Source organism: Phyllopteryx taeniolatus, chromosome 9, assembly GCF_024500385.1.
Source record: "Phyllopteryx taeniolatus isolate TA_2022b chromosome 9, UOR_Ptae_1.2, whole genome shotgun sequence".
NCBI classification, from domain to species: domain Eukaryota; kingdom Metazoa; phylum Chordata; class Actinopteri; order Syngnathiformes; family Syngnathidae; genus Phyllopteryx; species Phyllopteryx taeniolatus.
This window is the reverse complement of record NC_084510.1, coordinates 23,018,945-23,042,953: the sequence shown is the minus strand read 5'-3', so window position 1 is coordinate 23,042,953 and position 24,009 is coordinate 23,018,945. Positions and strand designations below refer to the sequence as shown.

At 39.6% G+C, this 24,009-nt stretch overlaps 2 protein-coding genes across 2 annotated transcripts in view; both read left to right on the top strand.

Moving 5' to 3' along the window:
• Nucleotides 1–343: 343 nt before the first annotated feature.
• Nucleotides 344–8,823, top strand: LOC133483961 (aminoacylase-1A-like). Its single transcript, XM_061785889.1, has 14 exons — nt 344–775; nt 2,536–2,600; nt 3,027–3,131; nt 3,429–3,523; nt 3,646–3,722; nt 4,521–4,610; nt 5,546–5,602; nt 5,700–5,773; nt 5,851–5,900; nt 6,916–7,060; nt 7,139–7,207; nt 7,283–7,362; nt 8,162–8,222; nt 8,325–8,823. The coding sequence occupies exons 1-14, from the start codon at nt 646–648 to the stop codon at nt 8,487–8,489; spliced, it is 1,263 nt and encodes a 420-aa protein (XP_061641873.1). The 5' UTR covers nt 344–645; the 3' UTR covers nt 8,490–8,823.
• Nucleotides 8,824–15,582: 6,759 nt separating this feature from the next.
• LOC133483884 (voltage-dependent calcium channel subunit alpha-2/delta-2-like) overlaps nt 15,583–24,009 on the top strand; it is a 29,938-nt gene continuing 21,511 nt past the window's right edge. The window contains exon 1 of the mRNA XM_061785722.1: nt 15,583–16,033. Coding sequence (XP_061641706.1) covers nt 15,915–16,033 — 119 coding nt within the window. The 5' untranslated portion in view covers nt 15,583–15,914. The remainder of the gene's footprint in view (nt 16,034–24,009) is intronic.

Sequence of the window (24,009 nt, the reverse complement as noted above, 5' to 3'; positions counted from 1 at the left end):
TTTCCATACTTGAAATGTAAATGTTTGTACTTAATACACTGATTATTTTGCGTACCACTAGAGACCGCTCACACCATGCACACTTTGAAGAATCTCTACATCTACAGAAGAATATATACATTTAGGAAGAAGAAATTGACCGTACACCGTGCAGTAGTAGTTCCTTGTATCTGCTGTTAGCTATCATCATTTCATTCAGTGGGTTTTATTCTCCTGAAATTCGACTTGGGAATCACAATAATGTCTTCAATTTCATCCAGGATGTAATTAGAAGGATGTTTTTTTTGAACAATGAAATCGGGAATTATGACTCATCAATGTTGGATTTTATTTTGAAATGGCTTTACCGGCGGCTTTTACCGTAATGCTGAAATCAAACGTGACTCAAATCTAAGTGCGGGTTAGTGTCTAACTTGTTTTTTTTTATTATTGTTTTCTAGAAAAAGGTTATCGGCGGTTAATTGAGAGGGAGGCAGCACGGTGAGTACTTGTGTTGACTTTCAAACAATTATAGATGAAACCAATTTGGAGGCCACCCAAAGACGTCGCGCGTCGTTCAATTTAAACTCGGCCTGTCGACGACATTGCTAGCGCATTTAGCTGGGACGGGCTGGCACCATCCACATTGTACCACAGGACGTCACCATGCTACCTGACAAGGAACACGGCCCAGGGGTAGCAGGTGGACAAATGTCTCCCGAGGGAGAAGAGCCTTCTGTCAGCCTCTTTCGAGAGTATCTCCGCCTCAGGACCGTCCACCCAGAGCCAGACTATGGTGAGCTTTAACTTGTCCCCCAACAGACTTGAAGCATTATTTGAACACATACTGGGTGGGGATCATACAGTGAGATCCAATATAAGAGCAGCATTAACAATGCTTGGTTAGAATGATGTTATATACTTGTACAGTATGTATAATAAAACTAGTACATTAACGTTAGTTAAAATAAATAAATAATAAATGCACTTCACAGTGCATGGTCTGTATACAGTATGTCACAAAAGTGAGTACACCCCTCACATTTTTGTAAATATTTTAATAAAGCGTTCCACTTGCAACAATGTAAAGTAGGCCTAGTTAGTGCATGGACAGCTCGTGTTAACTTTGTATCCCGTTAAAATGCTCAACACACAGTCATTGACTCAATCACGTTCAGGGCAGCCAACCCCAAATTGACAGCTGTTTAGAGTGTTTTCATTTATATAAGACCCACAGAATGTTTTTTCTATGATGATATATTAGGGCTGTACAATATTGGGTGGGCGGGGGCGATATATATATATATATGTGTGTGTGTGTGTGTGTGTGTGTAACGTGAAGACCTGCGCACATTTCACTTTCTCCCTCTCTGTATTTGGACAGTTAGTTTAAAATAGCTTCAGTAAAAAAAGAAACTATGCTCAGTAGAGCACACAAGTATACAGAGTCATATGAGTCTACCTGTATAAACATGCTGTGGTATTAAACAGGTTATAGATTTCACGTTGAAATGGCTTCTTTTCTTGCCCAGTTATACTGTATAATACGGTGGCTGGGAAGTACAAAACAATTGTTTCAACTTTTGCTCGTTTTCTGAAAGTCTTTTGGCTTTTGTTAATTAGTTTTCTGAAATGGTCACTGATGGTGTAGTGGTACACTTGCCTGACTTTGGTGCGGGCAACGTGGGTTCCGTTCCTACTCAGTGACTGACTGCGAATGTGAGTGCGAATGGTTGTCCGTGTCTATATGTGCCCTGCGACTGACAGGCGACCAGTTCAGGGTGTAGTCCGCCTTTCGCCAGAAGTCTGCTGGGATAGGCTCCAATGCCCCGCAACCCTACCCAGGATTAGTTAAGTTAGACTTCCTTTTTTCCCATTTTAAGTAATCAGCAATAGAACATCCTGTAGGTTGGGTTGACAAAATACAGCAGTTTCTCCCCAAAACCAAAGAAAACTAGCTTTTGGTAAAAAGAAACATATCAAGCAGAACAGTGACTTTGACACTAATATTATTTGCTTTAGAGACCGCTAACGTCAGGACAGGTGTTTCTTCTTATATGACAGCAAAACAACATTTAGGAATGGCTTTTGAGAGCAAAATAATAATGTATTTATGTACTGATATACAAGCACTGTGAGTGACACTGACTGAGCGGATGGCACGACAGTCATGGGCGCGTATTGTTTAGTGACTTTTTACATGGCGACCATCATCGTCGTCATTCATCCAAGGTCTCCGTCGTACCTTGTCAGGATCACGACACGCACACATCTGCTTACTACTGCAACATATACTCTACTAATACAATACATATACTTACTTTGTTTGAGTGTAAAATGCAGTGAATTGTAAATAATTCAGTCATTTTACATAGAGAGAAACGGACCAGAAGAAGTGGGAGGGATCATTCCTTAAAACCGGATGCCTGTGGCGTAAATCCAATTGAGTTGTGCCTATATTGATAGTTTAAAACATGAATACAGCACAAATCTAGCTTTTTGTCTTTAAGCAAGTTGTAAAACACCTTGTTCTTCCTTCAAATTACTCATTTACAGATGCTGCTCTGAGGTTTCTGGACAGAATCGCAGGGGAACTTGGACTGCCCATGAAGAAGATAGAGGTGCGTTCCTATGTTTAGGTGTTAGGAAACTTTCTTTCCCACAATTAGAAAATTTGTTTTGACAATTTAATGTGCCACCGTAGAATAGAAACACAAAGTAAACAGGGTGAGGGTGAGAAGTAATGTAGTATAGTTCAGTAACACAGGATAGAAATTGGATGGACTGAGGTTCCTCAGAGCATCATTGTTAGCACTTCAGAACTTTTGCATTCCTTCAGCTTGGGTACCTTCCAAGCTTTTCAGCTGCAGGACTAAATGCCAGAATTAGACATCATATTTTTTGGGAACTAAAATTCATATAAACTCCTAGCAATGAATCCAGTAAAGGGTTTGTAATTTCCCCCAATTGTCAGTCATTGTAGTTATATTTTCAGATGCCTACACAAATTCCTTCATGGAGACTTTATAGTTTGTTTCTCTCGGCAGGTTTGTCCAGGCAGAGTTGTGTCCATCTTGACGTGGCAAGGGACGAACCCCAACTTAAAATCTCTGTTATTGAATTCCCACACTGATGTTGTTCCAGTTTTCCAGGTACGACGCCCCTCGCTGGCAGTATAATAGCGGTTAGCGCGTGTGCCTCACAGTTCTGTGGTTCATGGTTTGAATCTCGGCTCCTGCTTTCTTATGCGGCTTCATGTCGCTGTGAATTTGAATTGTGTGTCTGCTTGTGCCCTGCGATTGACTGGCGACCAGTCCAGGGTCTACCTCGCCTCTCACCCTCAACCTGAATGAGGACAAGCGTTGCAAACAAAATGGATGGATGGATCAAACTTTGCCTATTTCTTTTGTTAGACTATACAAATACAGATCTGTCATTCTCCTCTCTAGGAGCACTGGAAATATGACGCTTTCAGTGCGTTCAAAGATGTAGAGGGCCACATTTATGGCCGCGGCTCGCAGGACATGAAATGTGTGACAATACAGTGAGTATAACAAGCCTCTCTTCTACACAATAAACAGAATCCATATTCTTCTTCTGTTCTTGTAAACTATGAGAACAATGCATCCTGCAGACTTCCTGTTCAGACTTGTCTTCTCTCTGCAGGTACATTCAGGCTGTGAGACGGCTAAAAGCCGAGGGCCAGACATTGTTGCGGACTGTGCACTTAATGTTTGTTCCTGGTAAGTGATTCCATAACGTCTTTCCTTGGATTTAGTTCAGCCCTCCAATTAGACTTATTCAAACTACTCGATTGACACTTTTCTCATTATTGTGGTTAGAGGTTTGTCCTACATGTAGGTCCAGTTGAAACTTAAACTCAGATAACTGCATATTTGCTGTAGGTTAATGTCTACAGTAGTACTTTTTTTTTCTTCTGATGGTTTGAATCAGTAAAATCCAAGACAAGAGGTGTGTGAACAACTGCCACAATCAAAAGATAATCAATGTTTAATTGACACTTAAAACAAATCAATTTTGCAATGTTTAAAACTGTGGTAGCAGTTTCCAGTGGAATACACATACGGCACATCATGTGTTTTGTAAAGTATACATGAGATGACACCTTTTAGCGGGATACAGTGGAGTTCAATGCCAATACAATGCAACAACAATTAAAGAAGTAAGCAGTGGTGGACAGACCCTCAAAATAATCATCAGACTTTTAAACCCACATTAGGTGTAGTCAAAACACTTGATAATTTAGTATCACTGACGTATTTAAGGGGCACATTTTTTTCAAACTTTCCATGTGGCGTTACCGAGTATGTTTTGTGTGGTGTCGTGTTCGGGACCCCTAAAACACATGCGTGTACATACAATGTTGAGGCCCACCCCCCCATAGGAGATGAATTCAACTGAATAATAATAAACCGCCTGGTTCTCGTACCCTCATGATAACCACATAATATGAATTGTGTCTTCAAATGAAAAGCGTTTGAATTTGACCATTTTGATGGTTATTTCTTTTGGTGTTGTAGATGAAGAGGTTGGAGGGGAGAAAGGCATGGAAACATTTGTGAGGCATCCAGAGTTCCAGAAATTAAACATTGGCTTTGCCCTGGATGAAGGTAAATGGATAACACAGTAAACAACACAATCTTAAACCCTATGAGAGTGCTCAGTTATCTATTTGAAATAAACCGGTCAGTGTGTCATGATGGTGCTGAATTTCGGCACGTAGGTGTGTGCTGTCAGTTCCCCCTGGTACTTTTTTTATTTTTATTTTATTTTTTTTTAACCTTTGATCTTCAATCATCTTTTTATCTATGCTAGTTGTAGTTTTAGTATTTGAAGCCAATGACATTTTACTATTATTATTGTGAGCTCAATGGTTTCCCCACTCTTGAAAAATTTGTGCTTTCAACGAAACGTATTGTATAAGTGAACTCTATTACTACTATTACATGCAGTGATATACTGTATGACTACATTATGAAAGACACTGACCCAATTTTCAATTTGTAACACCCACTCCCTTAGTACCGTTGAAATACTTGATTAAATGACTATATGAAGTGTATATTGTAAGAGATAATTAAAGCAACTTGTTTGCCATAGGCTACATAACCAATTTCAGTCTCCCATTAAGCCAAATGGCTTTATCACAAAACAATTTAAAATGTGATGTAATAATCATTAAAAAAGCTTCCTTCCCTTTTGTCCTTAGCCTCCAACTCTTTCCCATTATTCCGCTATTATTGCTCTTCTTCTTGGATTTTATTGTCAGCTAATTTAAAAATGAGATGATGAGAACATCCATCTCTATTATAATAATTACAAAAAAAAGTTTAAGAAAAGTAAACTTTAAAAAACAAATAATAATAATTTCTCTCAGAAATAAACATGCATCAATTAAATAGGGCAGAGGGTGCAATGGACAGGCGCTACTGGGCGGTTCTGATACTCTGAGGAAGTGCTTGGTCCAGTTGTACAGTGCTGTTGCGGTAGATCTATTAATAGTACACTACTAGTTTATAGTTTATACTCCATATGTGCTCTTTAGGTCTGGCCAACCCCGGTAATGCATTCACTGTCTTTTATGGGGAAAGGAATCCCTGGTGTGAGTATAAAATGAAACCTTATTAATCAAAAGGAATAATTTCAACTTGATCAAGTTGATGTTAACTCAAAACAGTGTTTCGTTGTCCTCTTTCCAGGGATTACCATCCACTGTCCGGGCAGTCCCGGTCATGGCTCGAGGTTTGTGGAGAACACGGCGGCTGAGAAGCTGGTGAGTTTCTTGAGTTTTGTGTTGCTGTTTGTCTGAACAAACGAGCACATCGCTGGTCCTTTGTCTCTTTCTTACAGCGCCACATCATCAACTCTTTCCTGGGTTTCAGAGAGAAGGAGAAACACAGGTGAGAGTGGAAGAATATTTAATTTTGTGGTTATACTTGCGGTACTTATCTTTACCGCTTAATTTCTACTGTAGAGTGAACCAACTTTCGTCACTGGAGATGCATTCCATAACCCCCGCCCCCCGCTATAGCTGAAAATGTATAATAAAGAGATCATATTAAAAAATAAAAAAACGTTTGCAAACATCTTTTATTTTTGGAAAACAATAATCAACATTTTTGTTTAATTCATCACTGTTTTTCCATTTAATTTTGATAATCTTTAATTTCCTCTAATCTGGTTTGCATGATATTGTTTAGGGATGAAAGGGAACCGTTAATAATTGATTATTCTGTCGATTATTTTTTTTTTTTTTCGATTAATTGATGATTTGGATTAAAAAATTTGCGTCCCTTTATTTAAAAACAGGACATTTCAAATTGACAGTGCAGAAAATGTACAAACATAAATTGATTACGATTCAATTACTGGTTTTGTTCCATAACTAAAATAAGCAAAAATGTTGATCATTGTTTTCTAAAGTAAAAAAAAAAGATTTTTGAAAATGTCTTATTTTGATGCAACACAAAGATAATCAGTCTACTTTATTATGATAATATAATTATTATTTACTCTTGAGAGGCTGAACTCAAGAGGATTTGAAGTTAAACAAGGTTTTCTGAACGATTAATCGATACGATAAATTGACAATCGATTAGTTGTCGAATAATCCTTGCACCTCTAATTTCCATTCATTTCTATGGGGGAAAATGATTTCAGAAAATCAAACCTTTTGAGTTACGAGCGTGGTCACAGAACAAATTAAACTCATTATTCAAGGTACCACTGTTACGGTACTGTAAGTACAAAAAAGGGTCGCTATAAACCGAGGTAGACAAAAAAATCTGTCATGTAGCGGGGCCGTGGTAGGTGAACCGTGATATAGCGGCACAACACTGTACTTCAATGGTCCGAAATGAAAAGGAGTCGGTGTGCCGTTTAGTGTATCATCCTCGTTATTTTGGTCAATTCCAGGCTAAACACCAGCCAGTGTTTCACGCTCGGTGATGTCACCACAGTGAATATGACTATGGTGAAAGGGGGTGTGGCCTACAATGTCATTCCAGCTGAAATGGACGTTAGCTTTGACCTGAGGATCCCGCCAACAGTAAATCTACAGGTGAGTGGTTACGTATGCTGGTGGAGTTGTGTTATTGTTCCACTTCAAATGAATCCTCACCTTGCTTTTCTACATCAGGAATTTGAGAAGGTGATTAAGGGGTGGTGTAAGGAAGCAGGCGATGATGTCACGTATGACTTTGCTCAGGTTAGCGCTTGCCCCTGCTCAGATTGATTACTGCTGCTTGCTGAGGGGTCAGTTGACTGTTATTATTTTGTGCAGAAACACATGAACCAGAACATTACGTCCACGCAAGAGAGTGATCCCTGGTGGAGTGCCTTCACTCAAGCCTGCAGAGAAATGTGAGTTTTATTTTCACCCCAACACATCCCCGCCTGGCTCACACCCTTTGTGTACACACACACACACACACACACACACACAATATACGACCACCAAACACACCATTATAACACTTTGAAATTACTCATGTTAATGTCAGGCAAGATCAGCCCTTTTAAAGGTGCACCTCAGGAATTTAATTCCTTTTAGGTACCCCTTTCCCTGAGACCTTAAATCTAGTCATTCATCTTGGAAAACACACCTGGAAATTCACAATTAGCCTCATTTGTCTGGATTAGTTAACAATGTTGAGGAGATTTAAACTGGACTTCTATGTAATGTTTCCCTGTTTGCGATCATTTTTTAAAAATCAAACTTTTAAAGGGCATTTTTACATTACCTGTCATCTGTTTTTACTTGGAATCTTTTTTGCGCTAACCTGAGCAAAGTCATACGTGACATCATCGCCTATCAGCCATACCATACAAAACAGTGGCGCCTCTAATGTTGAACACAATCTGTTCCCATTTGTTTGAATTTCGAAATGTTCTCATAGAAAAATTATGAATAAGTGTCACAAAAAGCCACAAAACTCATATGCAGGGATGAGGGGTCATGTGCTTCCACAAACTGCAATATTTAGATGGATAGATACTTTATTCATCCCATGAGGGAAATTAAATAATTCCTCCCTACCACACCTCTGTGGTTGGGTGCCAAAAAGTGGTATGATATATCTAGGCACCTTCATAACCTACCCAAAATACAGTTGGTAAAATTTGACCCTTGTTATCATGTGTTGAAAATGTTGCTCTGCAGGGATATGACTCTGGAAAAGGAGATATTTCCTGCTGCTACAGACAGCCGTTTCATCCGAGCTGTGAGTATTTACTTTCTGTCTTTTGACTGTTCTACCAAAGTTTTATTTTTTTATTTGTTTACTGTCACTTTTTGTCAACTGCTTGTACTGTATGTCTTTTAGGTGGGGATTCCTGCCATTGGTTTCTCCCCGATGAACCAGACGCCCATCCTGCTGCACGACCACAATGAATATCTGAACGAGCGCATCTTCCTGAAAGGCATCGACGTGTACACGAAGCTCATCCCAGCTCTCGCCAACGTACCCGCCTCTCCAGATGAGGCCTAAGTACTCACTTTTCATGATTACCAAAGAATAATAATCATGTCTTTATGACAAGACCACAAATTATGCCTTTGGCCACACTGATTGTTTTAATAATTCTCAGGTTGTAAGTTAATTTTTGGGGGGTTTTGTTTTGTTTTGAAGACACCCTCACTCTTAGTGTGCATGTATATAGTCTTAAAAGACACATCTGCCATGGCGATTTGGCTGTCTGATTGTAGCTAAACTCATTTTACACTGATAACTACTGGCAATTGACAAACAATTTTTGAATTAACTTTTCACCGCTATAATTTTATTGACTAAATTGCATTTTAATAAATATATTTGAGCACAATGGTCACATGTGTATCCTTTTTTAAATCTTTCACTGTGACATGAACTTGGACCGAAGTTCCTGACAGCCTGCAGCTTCGACATTTAACCTCCAGCCAGCCGTCTGCTTCAAGGACAGGCTATAAATCAGTGATATTTAGCAAATGTCATGTACATTATCATTTAAAACATCTTAATGTGTGCCCAGAATTAATTATTTGAGTGATCCTCTATTATTAAAGATATTATATTATTTGTACTTACAGGTCAGTTGTATTTAACTTTTTTGTTCAATACATTGGCATTTAATGAATAACTTTTTTTAACAATTGTTTTTTTAAAACATGCAATAGATTTTTATTGTAAATGAATCATTAAGCACAGTTTTTTTTTTTTTTTTAAGTGCAGCGTTATTGTTCAAACTATGCATAATGATACACTGGCTTACAATAATAAACAATACTAGATTTTAGGAATACATTTTGTGTAAAATTAAATAAATAATTTTTTTCAGGAATACTTGAGGCTACTACACCACTGTATTTTAATGTTGGTCATGATGGTGGTACTTGAAGGGCAAAAAAGTGAGTACTTGGTGTAAAATGTTTGAGAATGCAATTTTACCCTTCCTATAACTAGAAAGTAAGATAATTGAAAAAATAAGGTATTGGATAACCAAAAGTACTTAAGTGGTTTATGCTTATGCTTGCTTATGTTTAGAAATGTCAAAAAAAATTCTTTTAAGAAGTTGTCTCACAGACATTTGATAGTGTTTAGTATTTTATGTTAGCGTTTAGTATGTACATTCATTGATATGGCTTCTGCAGCTGTGCCCTGCGACTGACTGGCGACCAGTTCAGGGTGTAGTCTGCCTTTCGCCCGAAGTCAGCTGGGGTAGGCTCCAGCGCCCCGCGACCCGAACCAGGATAAGCGGTGTTGAAAATGGATGGATGGACTTCTTAGCTTCTTAGCTTCTCTTTATTGTTTCATAAATCCACTTTCCCACATTCATCCATCCACCCATTTTCCGAGCCGCTTCTCCTCACTAGGGTCGCGGGCGTGCTGGAGCCTATCCCAGCTGTCATTGGGCAGGAGGCGGGGTACACCTTGAACTGGTTGCCAGCCAATCGCAGGGCACATACAAACAAACAACATTAGCACTCACATTGCAATTCAAATTTCAAGTAAATGGCCCTACTCACCTTTAGGGGCAAAATACACTTAGCCCTTACGGCTACTTTAACAGACAAACATTAGTTTATGAAAGCTTGTGGCTGTATAGCCTTAGTGATGCTGCGTTGCATTGCTGTAAATCGCCAAACTTGAAATTTGGTTCTTATCCAATGGAGGGAAAATTGAGGTACACTAAGTGAGTGAGAAATCTCCCCTTTTTCCCCCCATTTTATTTGCAAGGCTGTTTACATGACGTGCATGTTGTTCGCACTCAGTTCAGCTCCCTTTGGAGATCTCGTCCAATTAACAGTGTTTGCCTCTCCGAGGGGGACTGGCAGGAAGGTTGTGCAGTCAGTAATTAGTCTTAGCTCTCCCCAGGACATGACAGCTGCATTAACACATGGGGTCCGCCAGGGACGTGACTTAAAGCAGAACCCACATCTGCTCTCCCCAAGCGGACGAAAGATAGGTGCAGTTATGAATATCTAAAAATAAATTTTAATTCTCTCACTGGAGCATGATGTCACCTTTAGTGTAACACACATTGGTGTATTGTACAGCCAGGGGTCATCAACCTTTTTTGAAACTGACAGCTACTTCTTGGGCACTCGTTAATGCGAAGGGTTAGCAATTTAATACACACTTCTGAAACAAAAACAAATTTGCTCAAATTACCTTTAATTATCCTATTCTTGATAGTTATTGATCTCCATCTATGTGAAGGCATCGATCATGTTAATGGTCCCACACAATCATGAGCAATGATGTAACAAGGTCGGAAACAGATTCATATCAATATGAACACTTTGTGTCTATCAATCTCTGCAAGTGTCTACATTTCCAAATTTTCACTTCTACAACATTCCTAGGAAATCGCTATGTCCCATCACTAGTGAGCTATTTTTAGAACAGGCCCACGGGCTACTCATGTGGTCCTTATGGGGGCTACTTGGTGACTGCGGGCAACATGTTGGTGACCGCTGGGATTTGTTTGCCTTTTGTCATAAAGCAATAGTTCAAATCTTTTGCTCGTTCCATAAAGAGGCTCCGCCCTCCTCCTCCTCCTCCTCGAGTCAGGTCAGCTCAACACTTCTGAGGTTGTATTCATGAGAATTTTGTAGTATTAATGCACGGTAACAGTAGAATGGAAAAAATAGACAAATTTTGGTCGAATTTTCCAATTTGTTTTTTTCCATGCCTCATTTGTTCTCCTGCTGGTGTTTGCGTGAAGATGCATACAATATCCAGTTATATTTTTGCATATAGTGACACACCAGCGGATAAAAAAATATATAATTGAGGTATATGTTTGTTATAATGAAAGAATTAGAAAAATAATATAAAACCTAAGTAAGGTGTGTTTACTTTTAACTTGTACTATGTCTTCTTCTTTCTGTCTTCATTCACAGTGTAAATCTTCTAAGCGAGTGGCATTTCTTTCCACTGGGATTGCCTGCTGTGCAAAAACACCATACATTCTGTATGAAATGTCATGCACTCACATTTAACTGTCCAGCCTTCTACTTTACATAGATAAATGTATCCGTATGCATCAATGAATATTAAGTTCACAGTACAAAAAAAAAAAAAAAAAAATGTTTTGAATTTGTCAATTTTGAACTTGCATGCGTGTGTTTAACATAGAATAAAGGCTGCAAGCAGTTTAGATAAGCCAGAAGCAGAACTGTGCTACTGTGCATGCATCAACGATAACAACGTTACATCACAGCTAGTTAGGAGACAAGGGGGAGTATTTAGTTTGTACAACTAAAAGATTGTAAGACTATTACCAATCGTGCTGAAAACTTTACTGTATTAATATGATGCCTATTCCCTCCCTCGGCTAGAACGTGTAAGCCGAAAGGTTCTCACTTGGATTCATTTTTTTAATGTAGTGTTTTGCATTTGATCATTTATTTCCCTTCATTTTTCTTGCGCATACAGAAGAAGAAAACGTAAAATGTCTGGCCAATACTCAAAAGTGTTACATCATAGCGAGGTCTTGCAGGGTTATTTCCACGCTCTGTTTGTGCTGATTCTGCATGGTTCGAGAGATCCCAGCCTCTGTACCACAATATTTCACTTATCTAGTAATAAGGCAGCCGAACCTCTGTCAGGCCAGCGATTGCATCCATCTAATCTATATTCATGAACACCGTAGAGGCTTATAAATATTGTTCTTTCAATAGAAAATTCATGAATACAAGCAATGTGAAGACGGGCATTTTTCTTATTGGTTTTTATTGTCTTTGGCAGTCAACAAACGTGACAAAGCTACTTTGAATTATTGAACATAGTCTATTATATATTTATATGTAATTGAATAAAGATGGTTTAATGCAGGGGGGTCAAACTTATTTTAGTTTCACCCCAATTTGATCTCAAGGGGGCCGGATCACAATATTTTTGGCTTAAAAATCGATAACAACTATTCAAAAGTTTGCTATTTTTTAGGTTCAAATGATTAGTACTAAAATGTACTTTCAGAAAATAGTCACATTTATTGATTATTATGTTTTTGCAATTCATATAAGCAATCTTTACATTTTTTACAAAAACTATTTCAACAATTTTATGAATCTGTGAGCGTGCGCCATGCACTTATGCAATGTATACTTTGTAAATGTATACATAGAAATACAAGTTGTGGTCGTGGATGAAAAAACAAATGTTCCACCCAACCTACCTCTTTTGAACTGATGCTGTTGACTGAAGTTTTGTAATAATCAATGTTTTAAAATATTTCTACAGGAGGTATGTATTTTCACTGAGCTGTAGTGTACTCCTGAAACTTGACATCTTTTGTCCTTCATAAGTGGATCAATGTCGTTTATGTTTCAGCAGTGCGCCCTCCAGTGGACAAAATTAGCAACAACTGTTACTTTATTGAAAAACAGCAGTGAATGTATTCTCCATTCTGAGGGGCCGGATTGGAGCCCTTGAGGGGCTGGTTCTGGGCCGCAGGGCATGTGTTTGACACCTTGGTTTAATGCGTACACCAACGTCTGTTTATTTAAGTTTATTTTAACAAGAAGACTTAAAAGCGGTACGGTGGATGACTGGTTAGCACATCTGCCTCCCAGTTCTGGGGACTGGGTTTCAAATCCCGGCCCCTCCTGTGTTGCATGTTCTCCGTGTGTCTGCGTGGGTTTTCTCTGGGCACTCCAGTTTCCTCCCACATCCCAAAAAACATGCGTGGTAGGTTGATTGAAGATTCTAAATTGGCCGTAGGTGCGAATGGTTGTTTGTTTTTAATGTGGCCTGCGATTGGCTGGCGACCAGTTCAGGATGTACCCCGCCTCTCGCCCGAAGATAACTGGGATAGGCTCCAGCACGCCTGTGACCCTTGTGAGAATAAAGCGGTACAGAAAATGGATGGACTTAAAAGACTATCAACACCAAAAAAAAAAAAAAAAAACTGAATTTGAATTCTGATCATAAAGGACTATTTTAGTAATAATCTAAAATTTAACTAACCAGCAGCTTCAATCAAATATTTTAAACAACATATAAGCCAGATAGCTGGGTTGGCTAAGAACAAATATAGGTATATTTTGTTCATTTGTTGTTGGATGTAACTTATTATTATTATTTTTGTGAGAGCATGAACTTTGCTGCTCTTTTATACTGAAGCCACATGCGCATACTCTACTTTATGATGCAAGAAGGTTGATGTATACGCTGAAGCCAAAGATCATCCTTGTGGGAGTATGCCTGTTGTTGGCGCACTAATGGTTGCAACTTTTTGACTGATTTGGCTGTTAGTCAGTGTTTGCTTTATTTTTGACTGTCTCCCACAATCACACTGTTTTTACTCTTGAAAGCGAAACAAAGCATTACAGTAAAATCATTAAGTGCTGCGCAATATACTGTACATCAGTATCATATACAAAGTTACACCGTATTAAAAAGTGTAAGTATGAGTCTAACCTTTTCAAAATCTCAGACAAACTAATAGATCGCACCACAAGGTGGAAAAATACGTCATGTTTGAGACTACAGCAGAATGGCACGTGACCAGAGAGAGCCAATCATAAGCGACGGCTTCAGGAGGAGGAAGTGATATGAAAAAGAAAAATTCCAATCCAATTACAATTGTAATAATGTACATTTCCAAAATCAAATGTAATTTTACTTCACGTTCTCCCAGTAATGTCATGGATTACAATTACATACATTTTGTAATTAAATCATGTAATCTAGTTACATGTAATTAGTTACTCCTCAACACCGATTGCAACTCTGTGAGGTGGCGGGTTAGACCCGACGTTGGTAATTTCGTGGAATGGCGTGCCCCAGCGGATATGAAAAAGGAAGTTTTGCGCTGCTGTGGGCGTGAACACAGCTGACTTCGATCCTGTCCAATCAAATTAGCACCTCTCATTCTCTTTAAATGAGGTGCACTGACAGTCTTTGGAATGGCGGAATAAAAAAACGGATTTGCTCGAGTCCGGAAGGTTGAAGCAAGCAAATTGTTTATAAGGAACTTGAAGTAGACCTCCAATGGCGGATGATGTAAAGTTGTCTTGGGGGTGGGGGATCACAGATCTGCGCCGTGGACACTTTGACATTGTTCGTTGATTGATCGTTCGTACGACCCGTGCCAGCCAGTGGGATAATTTAAAAATATAATAATGATGATAATAATAATAATAATAATAAAGCATTCAATGGGTTGATTTCTACAATGATGCCGTTGTTTACATAGGCCTATTTATGAATGAAATATGTCTGTCATATGTCTGTCAACCACACACGTCCACGGACTTTGCATATCTGTCTGCCTATGTGGCCCGATCAAATTCACCAAAATCGCGTTAGACCAGCTGTCTACCTTGCACCAAAAGTTAGACGTGGTCTTAGCAGGTGTAAGTTTAGACCGACTTCAGCCACCAAATAGTCACATGCACCAGGTGGATGTCAAAGGACCCAGCTTGGCGCAGACCTGTCTGCCAAATTGGCAAACACGCGCATCGAGTCTTGCGCTTGCACAAAAATCAAGATACAGTACGCCAGATTTTGAGCTCTGACGCAGTTCCGCGGTCTATGTAAATAGAGCTCATCGAAGCTGAAATCTGATTGGATAGAAAATGATCAACAGCCAAGAGAAACGCTATGAAATGAAGAGACTAGACTGGGAATACATTCTTACAATTTTCATGTTTTAAATCTAGGTCAGGGCTTTTGATATTGTTTGGGCCATGCAGCAGAGAAAGTCTTACTGGCCTCTGACAGCCCACAGCTGGAAATCCCATTCAATATATATTAACCACAATAATAAACATATTGTTCAGTTTTTACTTCCCTGAAAGTGTCAATCATATATGAGCTCTGTTACCTTCTGTAAAGGACTTTCTTTTTTTTTTACAAGGCTCTTACAATGGATCTGATTATGAAAGTAGGAAGAATAGTTTTAGATTCCCCCATGCGGTATTTAATTGTGTTGCGTTCACTGACTTCTGGTCGTTCCTTGCAGCTCTCCTATGAAAAAAAAAAAATATCCCAATTTATGCAAACCCCACGTGGCCCTGTAGTTATAAATAAAGCATCAACCTGATGCTTCGCTGTTGCCTGGTGAACGTGAACGCGCCCTCGTCCATCCAGTGAGGAGAGAGTGTGTCGTGGACGCGCCGGCCTGCGTGCTCGCGCGCGTGTGTGTGTGTCGGAGGAAGAGGTGGTGTGTATGTGGGAGCAGGACCAAAGACTCTGCAGTGTCTTGGCAGCTGCATTTACACTGTAGTGCATCTCCCACCGCCCGTGATGCCTTCACGGCCAAAGATCTTCCTCCTCCCCCGCGTCCACTTGTGAAGACGCGGAGATGAACTCGCCCGCAAACTGAGCCGGACACCCGGACCTCGTCCCCTCCTCCTCCTCCTTGCTCGCTTCCTCCCTTTTGCTTCTTCCTCGCATCCCCTCACCCAGCCGTCACTTGAATGGAAGATGGCGAGGGGCGAGAGGCGTTTCAGCGACGTGCGCTTGGTATCTCTGCAGATCATCTTGATGCTCGGCGGCGCGGCGTGGCCTGGTTCCGAGGGACTCACCTTCCCACAGCAGTACACGTAAGTGGACGCCGTGGAGCAACTCGCGAGCTCGTCCGCCTCACTGACACAAAACGCAAGCCTGGCTGTGTAATGAGGATGTTATGTAATATGTTCATGGTGGTGGTGGTGGTGGTGGTGATGGCATCAATGTGTGTGAGTGTGAGAGGGACTGGTCTTGCATTTCAAACGCGGACACATCCAATCAGCCTGAACACTTTAATTGCATTCCCCACACTTGTAGCAGCAGTGCAAAACGTCGCATTTATTCCAATTTCACTGCGAGAAGTTTCATGTCATTCAACTTGATAGGTGAAGTATAGACAGATGTTTTGAGTACTTTTCATCGGCATCCAACCCTCCATGGGCCAAAATTTGATTCCGAGGCCAATAATATTGATTCTTGATGATTCATTGTTAACTTCCCCCTTGAGGGATTATAAACCATCCATCCGTTTTCTTCAGTTCAGGGTCCCGACATGAGCCGGAGCCCATCCCAGCTGACTTCATGCAAAAGATGGACGCTATAAGAAGAATAGACAAGGGTTGATTTACATAACATTCCAAGCGATAAAGCACAACGTTGTTGTTGCTGTTGGCTGTTTGTTGGAGGTCAGAGGGGCCTCAGGCGCAGAATGGCAGCCAAACGTCCGTCAGACGAGTAGCTTACCACCGCCAGGCTTTTTTAAGTACAATACATTTTCTTATGTACAACCCAAATTCCAATGAAGTTGGGATGTTGTGTTAAACATAAATAAAAACAGAATACAGTGATTTGCGAATCATGTGCGACCTATATTTAATTGAATACACTACAAAGACAAGATATTGAATGTTCAAACTGATACACTTTATTGTTTTTAGCAAATAATCATTAACTTTTATGGCTGCAACACATTCCAAAAAAGCTGGGACAGGGTCATGTTTACCACTGTGTTACATCACCTTTTCTTTCAACAACATTCAATAAACGTTTGGGAACTGAGGACACTAATTGTTGAAGCTTTGTAGGTGGAATTCTTTCTCATTCTTGCTCGATGTACAGCTTCAGCTGTTCAACAGTTCAGGGTCTCCGTTGTTGTATTTTACGCTTCATAATGCGCCACACATTTTCATTGGGAGACAGTTCTGGACTGCAGGCAGGCCAGTCTAGCACCCGCACTCTTTTGCTACAAAGCCACGCTGTTGTTACACGTGCAGAATGTGGTTTGGCATTGTCTTGCTGAAATAAGCAGGGCCGTCCATGAAAAAGACGTTGCTTGGATGGCAGCATATGTTTCTCCAAAACCTGTATGTACCTTTTAGCGTTAATGGTGCCTTCACAGATGTGTAAGTTACCCATGCCTTTGGCACTAACACAGCCCCATACCATCATAGATGCTGGCTTTTGAACTTTGCGTCCATAACAGTCCGGATTGTTCTTTTCCTCTTTGGCCCGGAGGACACGTCAGACCACAGAACACTTTTCCAGTTTGCATCAGTCCATCTTAGATGAGCTCGGGCCCAGAGAAGCCGGCAGCGTTTCTGGGTCTTGTTGATAAATGGCTTTTGCTTTGCATAGTGGAGTTTCAAGTTACAGTTCGGCGCTACATCCGTAAGTGCATTTACTGACATTGGTTTTCTGAAGTGTTCCTGAACCCATGTGGTGATATCCTTTACACATTGATGTCGGTTTTTGATGCAGTGCTGCCTGAGGGATCGAAGGTCACGGGCCTTCAATGTTGTTTTTTGGCCTTGCCGCTTACATGTCGTGATTTCTCCAGATTTTTTTGAACCCTTTGATGATATTATGGACCGTAGATAATGAAGTCCCTAAATTCCTTGCAACTATACGTTGAGGAATGAGCCTGTTCACCTGTGGGATGTTCCAAACAGGTGTTTGATGAGCATTCCTCAACTTGCTTAGTTTTTTTGCCACCTGTCCCAGCTCTTTTGGAACGTGTTGTAGCCATAAAATTCCAAGTTAATGATTATTCGCTAAAAACAATAGTTTATCAGTTTGAACATTAAATATATTGTGTTTGTTGTGTATTCAATTAAATATAGGTTGAACATGATTTGCAAATCATTGTATTCTGTTTTTATGTATGTTTAACACAACGTCCCAACTTCATTGGAATTGGGGTTGTAGTTTACTTTTAAGTACAATACAGTATTTTGCGTTTAGATTTGAAGAACTGTTTTTTTATTAACTTAAATTTGTACTGAACTTTAAGGTGCAATACAGTACATTTGAATGGAATCAATATTTACTGTAAGAAAATATGTTTCTTTATCTATATCCAAGCACAGTGGCAATGTTCAAACTGTGTATTGTTACAGTGCCTTACAATAATAAATGATACTAAATATTTTTTAAGAATATAACCTCTGCCTCATTTTGATGATTGATGATTTTGGATATGGTGGCACTTTGTATTTTTTAAAGTGATACTTGGTGTAAAAAGTTTGACAACCACAGATTCAAGCCTAAGAAAAAATGGCAACAGCAAGAACAACAAAGTGCAAGAAGAAATGAAATCACACTGGGTTATATAAAAATAACTTGGGAAAAAAATAAAGACAAAAACACAGTATTAAATTGGTGTAAATTTGAAAATGCCAATACAGTGGTGCCTTGAGAGCTAGATACGCGTCAGTCACTCGTAGCTAGCGCTCAGTTTCAAAAAGGTTGGCGAGCCCTGGTCTATGGCATACTACGATCATCTTGAACGTGACAAAATAACAAAATGCCGTTTACAGCTGTAGACTGCTGGAAAAGCATGACAGTAGATCTAAAAAGCACTTTAAAAGGCGTTAAATGAAACTGTGGAAAATATGCGTGTGACTATGTAAGCAAGGCAACTCAAGTGTGAGCACTTTCCTTCGTTCTTCACATCAATGCGATGCTTTGAACTAGTAACCTTTTACCTCTTGCTGGTACAATACAGCTGGTCCTCAGCTTGAGCACTACTGTCACCCCGTGCCTCCAAAGGTCTGCAATCAGGCTCTTCTGAGGGAGAAAAGCCAGATGGTCCACTCATCTCCTGACCATTCGCAGTTGGAGAGTAGGGCCATGTTTGTAATTCTAGCACTCTGTTGATTTCTTGACCAATGGAATCGTTTCAAACAGGTGCCCTGCTTGTTCCTCCCCTTCCTATTCTTGCTCCTCATGAACACTTATTTTTCTGCTGAGTGCTTGGAAATGGCTTACTTGGCCCTTTCAGCCTTGCTCTGTCTTTGCTTGTAATCTCAATGAAGCAGAGTGGCCACGCTAAAGAATGGCATCCATTTCCAATTAAGAAGGAATACTGCAAGATAGAGGATTAGTCCTTGTAAAATAGATAGTTAGATAGATAGATAGATAGATAGATAGTTTCCCTAACAGTCAGACACCATTGTAGTTTTTGTAGTATTTGCATTTTTCTGTTTGTATTTTAAGACAATGGGTATTCTCTGTAAAAGGAACTATGAACTGTGATTTCAGACTTTACATTTTTTCTCCCAAATGGTTTCTAAGACTAGTAACACTTCGTTAATCTGTTAATAAGGAGTGTAATGTAGCGTGAGGAACAATTTGAGTCCCTGCAAAGTGAAAATAAATGTCTTCAACATTTGACACGCCACAGAGAGGAGTGTTGTTAACAACCCTACCAAATATGAATGATTAAAAAGTAGGTAGGTATTTAAAATAAGGCTTCAAAATGGTAAAAATAAAATAGTTGTCAAGTCGGACTTTTATTAAATATATATATTATATATATATATATATATATATATATATATATATATATATATATATATATCCCACCTCCTCGCTATTCCACCTTACTCTGCATGACGTGCATGCTCACAGCCCCCAACGGGGCACTCTAAAGTGGCTACGCCAGTAGATTATATGAAAGAAAGATATGTTGAGTACTACATATTTCCCATTCTTTGAGTTTTTCAGCAATTATCTTCCAACATGTATAGTGTATTTAGAAACAAATCTCTGGATTTACTTGACAGGGTCTATAAGTATTTCCGGCGTGTCTCATACAAACAGAAATACTGGAACCAATTCTCTATTGCTCTGTTAGGATTACAATGACTGTTTCTTCTTTTGTAACACATGTACAGCTTGGAGACATACAGTACATGCACCTTGGAAAAACTGGAAGAACTACAAATCGTTGCATTGGAGTCCAATAATTAGCCGGAGTGAAAAAATTACAGCACCCGAAGGGACAGAAATGGACTTTTATTTCTTGCAGTGGAGAATCGAGGACGAAGCAGTAGATGATAACGATGTGCATGATAGCAGAGCTTTACTTATTTAATGAATCATTAGGCAGTGATTAGTTCATCAATATCTGGGAAAGGACCGCTGACTTTGCGTTTCATCATTTATTCCTCATTAACGCTGAAGCAGCTGCAGTGAACAGTAACTACTCTTTTATTTATTCACGTTGACATTACTGACTCTTTTTGTGACACCCCCCGCCATGGTATTGATTCATTTGATTACCATTACCTCTCCACTCTTCAGTGTTCACATAAACAGTGGACCACACGACACTGTACAAACTGTTACAGCTACTTTCAAAAATATCATAAAAAATATTGTATTACTGTATGGCTACTGTTTTATTTTATTTCACATTATTTCTCAAAGTGGAACTGAAATTGTCATTTGAGCTGAAAATAGATTGTGTGTGTGTGTATGTGGATTCTGATGCAGATTTGGACAAAATCCTTTCAACTTGATTACTGAAATCACGGCGGAAATTTGCGTTACAGGTTACACACCCCTGTTCAAAGGCCAGGCTTTTCTGATACACTGTGTAAGACATGAGACCAAGCTAGATCATTAAAAATAAAAAGTGAAATAAGACACATTTTAGAGAGAGTAAGTAAAAATACAGACATACTACAAATACATACAAAACACGTAGACCTAAAACGGATAAACACACTTGCAATTACTTCATCCATCCATCCATTTTCTGAGCCGCTTCTCCTCACAAGGGTCGCGGGAGTGCTGGAGCCTATCCCAGCTATCATCGGGCAGTAGGCGAGATACACCCTGAACTGGTCGCCAGCCAATCGCAGGGCACACATAAACAAACAACCATTCGCACTCACATTCACACCTATGGGCAATTGAGAGTCTTCAAATTACATACCATACATGTTTTTGGGATGTGGGAGGAAACCGGAGTGCCCGGAGAAAACCCACGCAGGCACGGGGAGAACATGTAAACTCCACACAGGCGGCGCCGGGATTTGAACCCCGGTGCTCAGAACTGTGAGGCAAACGCTCTAACCAGTCGTTCACCGTTCCGCCGCAATTACTTCATGTTTATATTATTTAAAAGGCACACTGCTGTTGAAAACTTGTCAGGAAAAGCCTATGAGAACAGCTTAACTTTATTTCGGGTTAATCAGAGGCACTTCATTTGGTGGCAGGTGTGTGCAGACTCCCATTTAAACATGAGCTTGAATGTGATTTGTTAATTTGGAACACAGCCACATACCAAGTTTTAAGAGGGTGTGCACACTTGAGCAACTACATTATTTCAGTTGTTTATTTTTACTTCCCCTCTTGAGAGGTTTCCTTTTTTTCAACTGAATCGTACAATTTGTTGGTTACAATTGTAGTGGAAAAGGTTTTGAAATTATCTTGGTTTCTTTTTGTACATATATGAAAAACTGACATTTTAAGAAGGGTGTGTAGACTTTTTTAAATCCACTGCAAGGAGTCTTTAACAAGAACACCACACGGTCTCTACTTTATTGCATTAAACAATTCTGTCTCCTGCAGCGAAGCTAGCTACATGCCTACAACTGTGCTGTGAGGAACCATTAGCGCTGACTTTATGCATATTTTATTTTCAAGGCTGGGGCAAATCTCACATAAGGCAATTTTGGGTATGTATTTTAGCTCTTATATCAGAAAAGGAGAGGCCGGATATTCCAAGTCTCTGCCCAAGGGATTTGGCCATCTTTAGTACTATAATGGCTGTCGCAAGTTGTCTTGGTTGCTATGGGCTTGCAAATCTTCCGATTGTGACTGTGCATCAATACTTAAAAAGGTGCAAAAAGGTACAAAGGCTTAACGTAACAATAAATACATTGACATATACCTATAGAAAATGTTGTCTTCAACCAAAGATGCCTGTTTTTGAGAGAACATGCAAATGCCACACAGGAGGGCCTGAGCAGAGAATGGAACCCAGGATATCATGACTGTGAGGAAACCGAAATAAGTATAGTCCTCCAATCTATACATTTCAAGAACATTTGCTTTCGTAGCTAACTATGTAAATCTTCCTGCCAATTTGTGTTCAAAGGGTTGTGATCGAGCTGTTGATCTCTTATTATTTTCTTTTTTCTTTCTTTTTGCGATCTTCTAAAAATAAACGAACCGGCAGAGAAGGCACATCAACCGATCATTTTTTTTCTGTGGTGAATGAAATGTGTTTTGTAATCGAAAGCCCTTTTACTTAACTATGCAGTATGCACCCTCAGTTGGGTTTAAAAATGCTCTGACACTTGCGGGGGCTTATGCATTGACATTCAAGTAAAGAGATATTTTCATCAATGTCTCTAATTTTAGAGGAACTGACGCTCATTTGTTAAATAATGCCTTACGTAAATGTCTTTCTTTTTTAAATAGTGCTTGTGTTGGCAGTCCTCCATTATCACATACAGTAAACTGGCTGTTCTCTCACAGCCACTTCAAAACTCAAATTGTTGTTATCATATCACGCTGCTCTTGCAAAAATGGCATTTTGCACAAGAATTGCAACCAAAAGGAGCGGCGACAGCAGGAATGTGAAAAACTGGCAGATGTCCGCTCTTACTGGCACAGGAGTTTGGACTTCAAATTTCCATTTGTCTGGTCATAAATTAGAACTGTCAAAGTCACATTTTTATGTTCATTGAGGTAAATGATCAGCAACTAAAATAATAGTAATTTAATTTAATGAATATACAGTGGAACCTCCATCCTCCAATGTCTCATAGGAAATCATGGAAATAGATTATTTTTTTCCCAATGTCAAACCATTGCCATCATAACACCTTTTTTAACTGTACAGGAAATGTTTTAAATCATTTTCAAACTGTCATACACTGTACAAAAGTAAAAACTGTTAACGGCTGTGCCGCTTATGCTGGGAGGTGAGTCGCTTCACGTCAAGACTAAAAGCAGCTGACTTGACTCTGGTGTATATTGTGCTCTTCTTTTTTTCAAATAAAGAATTTCTTTACAAATATTATACTGTGCAGCCAGGGCTGTGCGTACCGCTTTCCAACATCGCATGTTTCATTGCTTGCTCGATGGTAGTTCGACCGTTTGTTCAGAAAAGTTCTCTGACTTGTTGGGCCATTCAAATTTTGAGCTTCCACCTTCTTCAAAACTAAAACGCTTGACCGAACTTACAGTTGCTCCAGAAATGTCATATACAAAGCCACATTGTTCATTTGAAACACTGAACTACCTAATTACTATATAAAGTACCTTGCAAAAGTCCTATGAGCCATTTTCACAGAAGTCAATATGACTTAAAAGGGGGTGCATCATCAATCATCATCATCATCGTCATCATTATTATTACATTTTGACTGACTAGTCCTGTCAGATCCTATCCATTCCAACAAGGGGTGGGGGGCACAGGGAGTGCCAAGCCCAGTGATAGGGGACACTGCCCCCCCCCCGTCCCCTAGAATCGTCACTGGTCCAACCCTCGAAATCATTCTGGTGTCTGTCTGTTCCCCATCCTCCATTAACCAGGAAGTAGCCTGCTAACTATAACAAAGAGATGGACAAACAAACCCAAATGCAAAACTCCATTAATTGATTTCACATTTTTTAATAGTTCATCCTTAGTGGAGCTCTGCGCTCTACTTAGTGGCATTCTAGTTTTCATGATCATTAAGGTGTTACTTCAAAAGCTGGTGTAATGGTAGCCAAAGACTTTCGCACTGTACTTTATGCATAGCAACGTGAAAGCCAGTTGTATTGTATGAAC

Bases quoted from the DNA above. Each gene is read 5' to 3' on its own strand.
- LOC133483961 (XM_061785889.1), top strand. From the start codon at position 646: ATGCTACCTGACAAGGAACACGGCCCAGGGGTAGCAGGTGGACAAATG. The intron at 3,132-3,428 runs GTACGACGCCCC...TCTCCTCTCTAG, and splicing joins ATGTTGTTCCAGTTTTCCAG to GAGCACTGGAAATATGACGC. The intron at 5,901-6,915 runs GTGAGAGTGGAA...GGTCAATTCCAG, and splicing joins AGAGAGAAGGAGAAACACAG to GCTAAACACCAGCCAGTGTT.